At 45.5% G+C, this 13,175-nt stretch overlaps 1 protein-coding gene across 1 annotated transcript in view; it reads right to left on the reverse strand.

Annotated features, from left to right (window-relative positions):
• The window catches only part of GTSE1 (G2 and S-phase expressed 1), a 289,654-nt gene that overhangs the window by 59,670 nt on the left and 216,809 nt on the right, over nt 1–13,175 (reverse strand). The window contains exon 10 of the mRNA XM_085654085.1: nt 1,569–1,737. Coding sequence (XP_085510211.1) covers nt 1,569–1,737 — 169 coding nt within the window. The remainder of the gene's footprint in view (nt 1–1,568; nt 1,738–13,175) is intronic.

Below are 13,175 nucleotides of genomic sequence, written 5' to 3' on the forward strand. Positions count from 1 at the left end.
GGGGGTCAAATGGTTTCACATGACAAGCAGAGTGCCAGAGGAGTTAAGCAAGTTTCACCTACTATCCGTTTCTGATTGGCAGATGCTCAGAAACCAACTCAATGCTGAATACAGCAATGTAAGTTAAGTGCTGTGGTGCTTTGCACAAGGAGTCCCAATTAATCTAAAAATGCCGAACAAATCATGCAAGTTAAAAGCAGCTCTGGGTGATGGAGCCAGCCATTACCTTGAAACACTGAAAGGCACACATTTCAAGGCACAGGCCCACACATTAATGTGAAGCTTCAATGCGCGTGAAGTAACGGGGAGGAAGAACTGCTTTAGATTAGGACAGCTACATTCCGCCAATGGGTCTTTGGTGGGAAAAGAAATGAGTTCACTTTGACACACATTTACCTGCATATTTTATTGTACCATTTATAAAGCGGTTCTTGTGGGGAGCAGAAACATCTTCAGACGAGTATCAAGCTACATTGAGAGGGAGTGTGTGTGACCGCCGTTGTATTGTGTTTGTTGTCATCTGATGTGGGAAGTGTCTTGGTGAGGTGAAAGACTACAGGTGCACGGCTTAGGGTGTAGTACCTAGCTGGGCAATTTAGGAGGTAGTACAAGAGACCGGCACGTACAATATAACTGCACATAAATGGTGGTTATAAATTATGCTACTAGTCCAGCGTTAGGTATGATAGTTTCTATTACAGTAGAGGAAGAACTACCTGGGTTGTCCGTTATCGGCTGACAAGTTTTTTTTTTTTTAAGGGGGTGGGCGGCATATATTTGTTATACTTTTGTTATGCAGAAGGAAGAGATACTTTAATATATTGCATCATCTTACAGCTCCAACCTTCAGATAGTGCAATATTATCTAGTAGGTGTCCGTATAGACACGACAAAAGTGAGCCTGAAGAGCAAATGCCTAGGTGCAATGTGGTAAAAAGCTACTGGCTTCAAAAGAAGTGCGTCTATTAGGATTTGTAGGGCTGCAGAGTTTCTGGAAGTTCTTCCTTTTAATTTCCTGCACTCCCCTTTCACAGGGCAGCAATGTAAAGGGGAATGCAGCAATATTGTTTGAAGTTTTTTAATTTTCATTGGACACATTTTGGAACAGGAACATTTGGAAACGTATCCTAGAGGCATTGACGCTTAGGAACACCTTTACAAAACTGCAGTTTTTCTTCTTCTAAATATATGGTGCATATGTTGTAAGTGTTCCCGAATCCCTGCACCCAGGTGGGATTTTTGAAGAACCTACACCAGAAAATTTAATGTGACAAGCGGCTGCGTATCACATTTTCAATGCAACCATGTTGAATATGCAAAAAAAAAAAAAAAAAAAAACCCGAGCCAATTGGAGCATCAATCTTTTACAACGCAAATTTCACAGCCAATTAAAAATGTAACAGTGAATAACTATTTACATTGATTAGAAGGATTTAGATATTTAGATTGGTACTGTCATTTTGAGAATATTCATTTCACTGCACATTGGAATCCATCGTTTTTGGGAGGCTAGTCAACAATCCGCATTCAAACAAGCTTTTCCCACAACACTGAAATAGAGTCCTTACCTCGTTACTTTTCTGACTCTCTGTTTGAGTGGCAACAGTTGTGTCAGTTCGGTCTGGAGAGAAGGCTAGAGTAAGTGGTACTAGCTTGGGGGACGCAACCTCTCCATCGGACGAAGGCGATTTTGGATGGCAAGATACTGGGGACTGAAAGTCCACTGCCTGCTCATTTCTGTAAAGGGAGATTTAGAATTATTTTACCAAAACAAATTACAAAAGTTGACATTTTCAATATTACTCCCATTACAATTGTTTATTAAACTGGGTGATGGTACCCGAGGAGCCCAGTGATCAGGTTATACGTGGCTGTACCGCACTTTTAACAATAACACATGCAGTGGGCGCACCAATGATTGTAGTTGAAGCTATAATAGCCACGCTGGATAAGGAATGCGTTACTTACCTGTAACTGCAGTTATCCAGTATTGGTATCCTTTATAGATTCACAGGTCTGAATCTTTCCCCGTCGTCGGAATGGGAGTCACCGGTACATAAACGAAGTAATGTCCTATTATACATATATAGCAATAGGCCAAAGGCCTCACATAAGTAACAACTCCATGTAAAAAGGACCAAACTCTAGAGAAGAGCCAATCAGCTATCACCACCCTCTGGAACCCACCTAGAAGGAGCTCTAGTCCCTCAGATTTTCAGAAGCACAGTGATAAGAAGGTGCATCACTGAGAGAACTAGGTGAGCGCTTCCAGGGAAGGTGGGTGGGTTGCATGTGAATCTATGAAAGATACCAATACTGTATAACTACAGTTACAGGTAAGTAACGCATTACGTATCCAGTATTAGGGTATATTTCATAGATCCACATGCCTGAATCAGAGTAGTAAGCAATGATAAGCACATTTTGGATGGTACAGCATATAAAAAAATTCATCAGATAACATCAATGTAAAACCTAGAAAGTACCAAAGGTCAATCAAAGAAACCATTATGGAACACAATATAGAAATGTGCGTATAAAAGAAAGGATGGGTGGATGAAAAAAGGGCTCACCTCTAGCGAAATAGATGTCGCAACACCGCCTGTCCCACCGCAGCATCCTTCATGAGTTCCGTATCCAAGCAGTAATGCTTGGTAAATGTATGCGGCGTCTTCCATGTTGCCGCTCTGCAAATGTCTGTGATAGGGACACCCGCAAAGAGTGTCATGGAAGTAGACATCGCTCTAGTGGAATGGGCTCGAACCGTGGAAAGCAAGGGGTGGCCCACTTGCTGATGACAGAAAGTAATAGCTCCAGAGATCCAATGAGAGATAGTTTGTTTAGTCAGTGGAAGACCTTTCCTAGGTCGACTGAAAGCCACGAAGAGTTGGTTGGATTTGCAGAACGATTTTGTCCTGTGAAGATAGAATTTAAGGCAGCGTCTAAGGTCTAGAGAGTGTAGAGCTCTTTCTGCGGCCGTTTGAGGATTCGGAAAAAAGGTCCGCAAGACTATAGGTTCATTGAGGTGAAGTCTGACAGGACTTTGGGCACGAACTTAGGATGAGTCCGCAGAATGACCCTGTCATGTTTGAAATGAAGAAAAGGGTCTTGAACTGAGAATGCATGGAGCTCACTTACGCGCCTGGCAGAGGTAAGGGCTAGGAGTGCCGTCTTCCAAGAAAGATATTTAAGATCAGCTCAGTGTATCGACTCGAAAGGGTGTTTCATAAGCTGAGCAAGAACTGTGTTGAGCTGCCAAGTGGGAGGCAGAGACTTCACTGGAGGAAAAGTCCTGAATAGGCCTTTGAGAAATTGTTTAATCACCCTACTAGACCAAAGAGAAGGGCCTGCAGAAGATCTTCTGAAACGGGATATTGCTTCTAGATGAACTTTAATAGAGGCGTGAGCAAGACCTGAAGTTGCCAGATGGAGAAGGTAAGGTAGTATTTGTTCTGGGGATGAAGAAAGAGGGTGTATTTTCGCTGACTTACACCAGATGCAGAACCTCTTCCATTTAAAGGAATATGTCCTGTTAGTACTGTTGGATCGAGCCAGAGCCGCCCTGCAGTCTGGAGGAATGTCTAGGCCATGAAACTCTCAGAACTCGGGAGCCAAGCCGATAACTTGGGAGATGCTGGATACAGATGTAGGACTTGTTCCCGGTTCATTGTGAGGAGAGTGGGAAACTGTTTCTAAGAGATCGGCGGCTCCAGAGAGAGAAGATGGAGCTCCGTGAACCAATGCTGATGCGGCCACGCCGGAGCGATTAGGATTAGCGTGCAGGGTTCTGTCTTTATTTTCCTGAGGACCCTGGGAATCAGGGGAATTGGTGGAAAAGCGTATCCAAAGACATTGAACCATGCGATCGAAAATGCATTCCCTAGAGATCCTCGTTGGGGATGCCAGCTTGCGTAGTTTTAGCATTTGGCATTCTGTTTGGTAGCAAATAGGTCCAGGAGAGGAGTGCCCCATTGGGAGACTATGCGGTCAAGAGTCCGCTGGTTCAACTCCCATTCGTGGCATGTTTGTTGCCTGCTTAGAGAATCTGCCAGTACGTTGTCTGTACCTGGAACATATTCCACTCTAAGGGAAATGTGATGGAGTAACCAGTTCCAGATTCTTTGAGATTCATGAGATCGTGTCAGGGAATGAGTCCCGCCCGGCTTGTTCAGGTAGTGCATCGTCGTAGTATTGTCCGTCCGGACGAGCACTAGAGAACCTTTGGCTCTCCTGGCGTTCCTTCCCAGGATCAGATAGACAGCTCGTAGCTCGAGGAGGTTTATGTGAAGCTTTCGTTCGGCAGGAGCCCACTTCCCGTTGATTCGAAGTTCTTGGAGGAAAGCTACCCAACCCTCCAGGGACGCATCTGTTGTGATGACCTGTGGAGAAACCTGGAGCAAGAAAGGCAGACCTTAAGAAAGATTCCGTGGATGAGTCCACCACTGCAGAGCAGTGACCATCTGAGGGGTCACTTGAATGACATCGTCGAAGGATGCTTCGGATTGAATCCATTGAGCCGACAGTGCTTCCTGGAGAGGGCGCATGTGGAGGCTACAGTAAGGAACAAGCAGAATACAGGATGACATCATTCCGAGAAGGGATTTGAAGAGGCGTACTGAGAGACTTCTTGGATTTTAGGTGACTTGCCAAATGAAGTTTGTTCTGCCGCTCTTGTGATGGGAAAGCCTTTTTCTGTGTAGTGTCGAGTGTAGCACCCAGAAAGGTTATCCGCTGAGAAGGCTTGAGAACTGACTTGTCCTGATTCAGTGCGAGTCCTAGGCGACTGAAAAGCTTCAGACAGGCGTCGGAAGACCAGGTTGCGCTGTCCAGAGAAGGAGCCTTGACGAGCCAGTCGTCGATATAGAGAAAGACCTGATGGTGTTGCTGTCCGAGATATGCAGCCACTGGAGAGAGGCATTTTGTAAAAATGCGTTGAGCCGACTTGAGTCCGAAGGGCAGGACTCGAAATTGGTAATGTCTGCCTGCGACGGCGCACCTCAGGAATTTCTTGTGGTTTCTGTGGATAGGGATATGGCAATAAGCATCCTGAAGATCTAAAGACACCATGTAGTCGTTTGCATTGAGAAGTTGCAGCACTTCTTGGATGGTAACCATGCGAAACAACTATTTCTTTAAAAATTTGATGAGACTTCTCAAGTCCAGGATTGGTCTCCATTTCTTCTCCTTTTTGCACACCAGGAAAAAACGGGAGTAAAACCCTTTACCCCGCTGACAAAGAGGAACTCTTTCTGTAGCTCTCTTCCGGAGCATGAGTGAAAGTTCCAGGAGCAACGGGCGGAGATTTTTGTGAAGCATAGGGCGAGGAGGGGTCTGGAGAGGAGTGTGAATGAAATCCAGTGAATGTCCAAACTATCATTAGAAGAACCGAGCGGTCCGTTGTTATTGGTTTCCAATTGCTTAGGAAGTGGGAAACCCTCCCTCCAACTTTGAAGGGTGGAGAGGAGATGGAGACCAGCGGTAGAGAAAAGTCATTGCCGCCGAGCAGCGTCCTTCTGTCGTCCTTATTTTCCTTGAAAGGAGGTTTTAGTGTAAGACGATTGCTGTGGTTGACGTCGCTGGTACAGTGGCTGATATTGTTGGTTGGAGGAGGAATAGGTAGGTCGATAGTGTTGGTAGCCTCATCTGGTGGAAGATTGACCTCTACCTTTTGAGCCACGAAAAGGTTTTTTGGTTTCTTTTCTTAAATTGAAGGGTACCCAAAGCCCTAGCCGTGTCGGTATCCTTTTTTATACCCTGAAGAGCCTCATCAATATGCGGGCCAAAGAGAAGCTGACCATCGTAGGGCATGTCCAGAACTTTTGTCTGGACCTCTGGCCGGAACGAAGTTGCCCTCAGCCAACCTTGGCGTCGTAGTACAGCAGCACCAGCTAGTTGATGAAAACCAGAAGAGGCGATATCCACCGCACAATCCATCTCGGAAGCCGAACATTCGCCCTCCAGTAAGATCTTCGCTTCTTCCCTAGAGTCATCCGGGAAGGCACCCAAGTATGGAGCTATGTCCGCCCACATCTCCCTGTTATAGTGCCCTATTAACGCTAAAGAATTTGATGCACGTACTGTCAATGCAGACAGAAGAAAATCGTTTTCCAATATTGTCAAGTCGTCTGCCTTCTTTGTCAGGAGGAGCGGACAGTGGGGCAGCAGGGTTTCTGGACTTTCTCTGAGCAGGCTGAGTGATGACTGAATCAGGCTTTGGATGTCCGGTAAGGCAGGCTGCAGCAGTGTCCGGAGCTCTATTTTTTGTCCAGCCGAGGCAACACTGGAGGAATCGAAGATGGCTTGTGCATTATTTTTGCACCCTGATCCCAGATGTAGTCAATTATAGGGACTGATCGTACAGACTTTTTGAAAGGTTCTTTCAAGTCATACAGGAAACAATCCTGTTGGTGAGAAGGCATAGGAATCTGGAAACGCTGTGCGGCTCTTTCCAAGACATTATGAAAACCTCCGATATCCTCCGGAGGCGAATCAGCTTGAGTAGGCACCGGAGACGCTGGACAAGGGATAACAATCATCCCACTCATCCTGAGTCGATTGAGAATCATGGAGTTCTCATTCCTCTTGTTGCTCATCATCCTCATCTGTGGAAGCTGGAGGCGGTAGCAGGATAGGCACAGACTGTGTAGGAAGAGGTGGAGGCTGCAGCCTTGATGGCGGAGAGACAACCGGAACAGAAGACGTAGCAGAAGTAGGAAATCTCGGCTTGTAATCAGTAATCAGAAACTGGAGGTCAGAAACCAAAGATGCAGGCAGACAAACCATAGGGGGCTGGGGAGGATGGCTGTCATCAGGATAATATGGCTGGTCTTCTGGTTCTTGTTTGTCATAGTTCGAACTCTCTTGGTACTTGACATGGAGTTCGGAAGGACTTGTGGCAGCTCTGAACATACCACCATCGTCTGAATCTTCCTCCTCTTCCAAAAGGTGAGTCGGAGGTAACTGCTGGACCCTGCTAGGAGAAGTCAGGGCAGGTGTCAACGTGCGCTTTGTGATTCTGAAATGGACATACGCACTCTTCACTTTAGACTCCGGCGTCGTCGACGAGCCAGTCATCGGTGTAGTCGTCGACTGTGAAGCACCAACTGGCACCATTGAAGGAAACTTCGACAAAGGTCCCGTCGACGGAGCCCTCGTCGACTATCGTCGGCATCAGAACCACCGTCGACGATGTCGACGGAGCCCTAGTCGACAGTGTAGTCGTCGACGGAGCAGTCGTCGACGGGGTAGTCTTCGTCGACGGGATAGACTTCGACGAAACACTCTTCGTCGACGTAGGCGTCGACGCGCTCGTCGACAACTTTTTAATTTAATACAAGTTTAGCAGCAGTCGACGAGGAAGTAGTAGTCGACGTGGACGAGGCAGAAGATGCCAAAGAGATGGAGACAGTAGTCGTCGACGACGTTATCCCCACAGCTGTAGACGGGGATTTTCTCACCATCGACGAGGAACCGGGCTTTTTAAAGGTATGACTGACCTCCTGTGGAGAAACCTTTGATGGGAAAGCCTTATGGGGAGCCTCTGAAGACATTTTGTGCGCCTCCTTTTGAGGGGGCTGCGACGAAGGTCCTGGAGAAGCAACTCTGGGCCTTTTCTGAGAGGGTTTTGAAGATGTAGAGCAGCCTTCACTCTCCTCAGAAGACAGGACTTTGTCTTTATCCCTAAGTCTCTGCAGCCAAATTAGAAGGCGTCCCTCCCGATCTTTAAGGGTCTTTGAAGAAAAGGCACGACGTACCTTACGGTCCTTTGAGGAGTGGTCCGGGTAAAGACAGAGGCAGTTTTTGTGCTGTCTTCAACATGAAGCCTCTTTTTACCACAGGAAGTGCAGGGCCTAAAAAGGCCTTTCTTAGGAGTATCTGCCATGAAGAGAGTGAGAACTCCACACAGACGGAATCCTGAAGAAAGAAAAAAAAATAAAAAAAAAAAAAAAAAAAATCACTGGAAACCCAGAAATGAAGGAAAACTGAGCAGAGCTCAGGGGAGACTCCCTTAGCACGAAGTGCGGTAGAAAATCTGAGGGACTAGAGCTCCTTCCATGTGGGTTCCAGAGGGTGGGGATAGCTGATTGGCTCTTTAGAGTTTGGTCCTTTTTACAAAAGGACAGAGTTGTTACTTATGTGAGGCCTTTGGCCTATTACTATACATGTCTAATGGGACATTATTTATGTACTGGGGACTCCCATCCCTACGACGGAGAATGATTCAGGCATGTGAATCTATGAAAGATACGCTAATACTGGATAACTAATGATCTAGGTAAATTATTGGATAATTGAACAGAAATAATCCCTCCTAGCATAATGTGTGTGTACTCTTGTCACACCAAAGCAAGTCTGGAGGCATTGGGGGCCAAAACAAGAAAGATAGAGAAACAGAGCAAACAAAAGAAAAAAATCCCTGAGAAACTCACAGCTTCCAGCTTATTAGTGGGTCAGCTCTGGAACTTTGAGTAATTTGCAATCAGTACCTTTGGCCAAGTCAAGGTATACAAAGTTATGCAGTCAATTTCAGCACCTATTAATATCCTGGTCATGGTGATGCCTCCTCAGATGTGCAATTATTTACTGATAACTGCTTCATTTATTTTACTACAGCAGAGGTTCTCAACCCTTTAATTTCTATGGACCTCCACTGAATGGCTACTAGAAGCTGAGGGCCACAGCCTAAGAAATTACTACATCTGAACCTCAAAACTGTACAGAAAACTGCTACTCTGTTGTGCAGCCATAGAGGTGGAACTAAACAGGTCTCGGCTGCTCTGGATGGACGGCCTAGATAATATATTAGGTGGGGTGGGGGGCATAGGGCGGTGGTATCTGAGGGCAGGGGAAGGAGAGCCAAATAATTTAACGTGTAATTTAAAGGTAATTGCGATTCTTTTAATAACTCCTAGAGGACTTTGTTGGATTGTGCTGATGAGTTTGTGGCAGTGCATTTCATTTGGAATGTCCTGGTTATGCTGAGCAGATTATGGATTTGGAAGCACCAAGTCTGCTGTTTGAAAACGGTTACTCTGGGGATCAAACAAACCCTTCAAGTATTAAAATCATAATAAATCCGATATTTTCAAATCATGGGATTGTCATAATGGATGTTAACTTGGTTACGGTGCAATCAGCTAAAACCACCAGAAGTCGTGGTCCATTACTGAACAGATCAATTTCATTATTTTTAAAAAATAAATAAATTAAAAAAAAAAAAACTTTCCTCGAGGACAGTATAATTGGTACACATCCACAAACTGCATGGGATTGCTTTAAGTATGTGCTTAAAAATAATACATTGCTTGGGAAGCGGTGGAAAATCAGAAACTCAAACTACAACTACGCTATTATCTAGACTAGGTAACAATAGTTTCTAAAAATTTCAAAGAGGCCCACCGTCCTATATGCACCTTCTATAAGCAGGAGCAGATCAGTGACACAGGTATAGAAGGGAAGGAAATTCCTTGCTTGGCAGTCTAAAGATGAGCCAAAGCAGAAACCCTGAATATAGACGATCCGTCCTTTTGAACTTTGATGACCAGTTTTGTAAAAGTGGCAGTAGTATTCCACCAAATCAATTTCAACATTTATACAGGAACGCTCTTTTCCTCCAAAAAATGGATGGAGCTCTTTTTTTCCTTCCGCAGTACCTGCATATACTTTGCATCACAAATGTACAAGTCATTAACCTTAAATAGCCAATCAAAACTTAAGAAACCAGACAGGCAATTAAAAATGTATCTTTACATCAAATACCAGGTCCAGATGGATTTTGTTCAGAAATCCATTAAAAAAAATTAATTTTCGATTGCTCATCTTTACAGAATCTATAATTTTATTTGGAATTTCAGGAGCTCCCCAGATCATTTAAAAATGTTACTATTTCGTTTTTCTTATGCACTCCAAGAATCCATTCTAGTGTAGCTTGTATCAGCCCATCGTGCTGCTAAACACTAACATTTTGATCAAGATTTTAGATATCGGATGGGCTTCTGTGTATTGAAAGCATGAGGAGTCGTGATCAGACTGGCTATTTTTCAGTAATAACTTTGGGGGCCTAAACACATTTTCTTGTTGGAGCAATATTGTATTAGTCAGAAAAATTAAATGTGGGCTAATAAGTTTTGCATGGCGAAAAAGCAATCAATTTGGGTAATGTGGCACTTTCTTTGGATATCAAGGATGCAGGAAAGTAGATCTGCTTCTTATGGTTACCCCCACTTTTTGCTTGATGTTTCACTGTTTTTGACTAGTCAAACTGGGGTCCTGATTAGCAGGATCACAGTCAATCGGATTCCTCCTCTAAATTGTTACACATGTAAAGTACACTCCAGATTGGATATTGAGGTGCCCTTACAAGTCCCTAGTATATAGTACCCATGTACCCAGGGCATAGGTACCCCAGAGGCCTCCCATGGGATGAAGCATGTAAAATATGCCACCCATGAGAGGCCATGCAAAATGGAACTACAGGTCTGCTACTGCAACCTGTGTAAGCTGGTCACTACACTTAAAATGTATAAGTCACCCCTATAGCAGGCCTTATCAATTCTAAAGGCAGGGTGCTGGGTTTTTAGTGAGGGTGCCCCTGCATGAGCAGAGCCCTTGACCAGCCTTCGCAGACCATTCTCCCAGGTGGTCTGTGACTCAGCCGGACATATAGGTAGAGGTGCATTATAACCTCGCGGTAAATGTTATCTTGAAAACGGCTGCATAGAAACATATTGTGATTGGTATCAAACATCTTGGAATCATACCTCCACACCGGTAACCAGTGTGGGAGGTATGATTCTACCCTTCAGAAGCGAGCTTCGTGGGGTCCCTGGTCTAACCAGTGCAAGCCTTCTCGACCCGGACAGCACAAAATGGATTCTGCCAACCAGAGACACATTTCTGCCTTCCTGCTGCTGAGCCAAGCTCGAGCAGCGGAAGGCAGCACAATAGGCATCCTGTCACAGGGAGGAGTGACCACCTTCCAGACAAGATTTAGTGCATTGGGGCTGGGTGGGTGCACGCGGAGAGTGACTGAAAGTCTGCACTTGGGGCACATTTGGTGTCCCTGTGCATAGTCCAGCTCAAACCAGTTCTGGGAGCCATTGGCTCCTGCTCTGGCGTGAAACTGGACAAAGAACATGGGTGTAACCACCCCTCTGTCCTGACCCTCCCCTAGGAGGGTCCCCAGAATCTGTCCAACCCTCTCCCGTGGGTACAAAAGGGCTTATCTGGCTGTAAGACTTTAGATTTTATGTGGACAAGATTCTACAAGAAAAAAACACCGGCATTCGACTGTCTCGACACCCTGGACTTCGACTGGGCCCGACTTAGTTTCTCTCTCCATCCAAAGCTTTGTATGTGCCCTTGCTCCATACAGGCTCCTTGCAGGACCTGTGGTGCACTAAGAGCAACTGAAGAATCTCCCTTGGAGTGAAAGAGTCACTCCCCTACAACTGCAGGAACCTTAACGCAACTGACCAGTCTGCTGCTCCTGATCTCCTGTGGACTCAGAAGATTTAAGCAACACAGGAGGTGGGTTTTCGAAGGTCCCCGAGGTCAATCTGCCCTCTCAGCAAGTTTGAAGCCAGTATCCCTCGTGGGGACCGCACACGTCCATTTGCAGTTGCATATGCTGATTAGCGATTCCCGAGCTTGTGCATTGGCATCCATGTAGTCCTGACCCAGAACAGTATTTGCACAATAGAACTCCGGCCTACTCGCACAGAGTGCTCCGTGGGCTGGTACTTTGCAATCTTGCTCAAGGTCCCCTCACAAATCCTGGTCATTCGGCCTGTGGGTCCTCCTGAGGGTCATCTAGATTTCCATTGGGCTTTCCCGGTTGCTTCAGACGTGCCCAGACTCCCCATTGCTTGGCGAGTCCCCAGGACCTTGCTGCTCCACACTGTAACCTGCTTGACCTTTCTGCATGGGTTGCTTTTGCCAAGGCTTGTTGGTGATCCAGCCGGACACTGACCCTTCAGCACTCGACATCCTTTGTGGGAATGCTCACCTCCGGCTCCTGGTCGTAGTAGTCTCCTGGTCCTCGTGGCTGCAGTCTCAAGCACCCCTTCTTCGCACCTGAAGCACCAGAAATCAGTGGGCATTCGTCTACCGAGCCCCTGGTCACCCTGAAGTGATCCAGACTCTGTCCCCTCTGCTTTCAGGTTCCTTCCTTACAGAATCCAAGCTTGGATTCCTCTGGACCTTTTTCACCTTCAATGCAGCACTACTTCACAGCCCTCCATTGAGAACAACAGCAGTTTCCGACACCACTCCAGACCTATGCACCCGGATCCTCTGGGATAGGTAACTCTGGTACTATGGTATCCACGGGTGGGGTGGCTCTCCAACCTCTTAAGTTCCAAAGAGTTTGCTCGAAGTCCTCCTAGAAGAGTCCCTAAACTTTAAAACCGCAACTTCCCCATTAAATTGTACGGTGGTGGTGTTCGCACACTGCACCCGTCCTCCATGGGGTCCCGATCTACTCACCTTGGGGTCCCAAAGATTCTACGTGCTCTAGACTGTCTGAACTCAAGTCGTGATTGTTATACCACTATTTTATTACATGGTTTGGTCTCCCCCTGGAACCCATTGTTCTACTGATCTCGTATTGTGTGCTTTGTGTTCTATCCTCGTTTAGAGGATACTACAGAGTGTTATATTAATAAATACATATTTTTTATATAACTACTGTGCGGTTCTCCTATCATTTAGTCAATATAGGAGGTGATATTCTGGTAAAACAAGCTGCTTTACATTCCTTCAGGATTAAGCCTGAAGGCTGCTCTGCACAGCTACCACTAGGATAGCTTTCTAAGGGTCATCTTTGAACTCTTACATCATATGGGTAGTTTGGACTGGTGCAAGGTGCCCACTTTAATTAGTGGGCAGCATATACCAGGCCAACTTCTCACAAAGGACATACCCAAAATGAGGTTGGCTACTAACTTAAATTAAGTTACATAATATAGTGGCTTTTTGAGGGCATCTTTGGAGGTTTATCAACAAAGAACGAGTATGGAATGAAGATCCTAATTGGCAATATGACTGAAGCTAGGAAAACAAGATATTTTTTTTTTAAATTGGCTCATCCTAACTTTTTCAAGAAAATTAGATCGAAAGCCAATTACATTTCTGAAACATTTTAATTTCTAAGAACTGGAGTATACCTATGTTTC

The sequence above is a fragment of the Triturus cristatus genome, chromosome 4_1, assembly GCF_964204655.1.
Source record: "Triturus cristatus chromosome 4_1, aTriCri1.1, whole genome shotgun sequence".
Classification (NCBI taxonomy): Eukaryota; Metazoa; Chordata; class Amphibia; order Caudata; family Salamandridae; genus Triturus; species Triturus cristatus.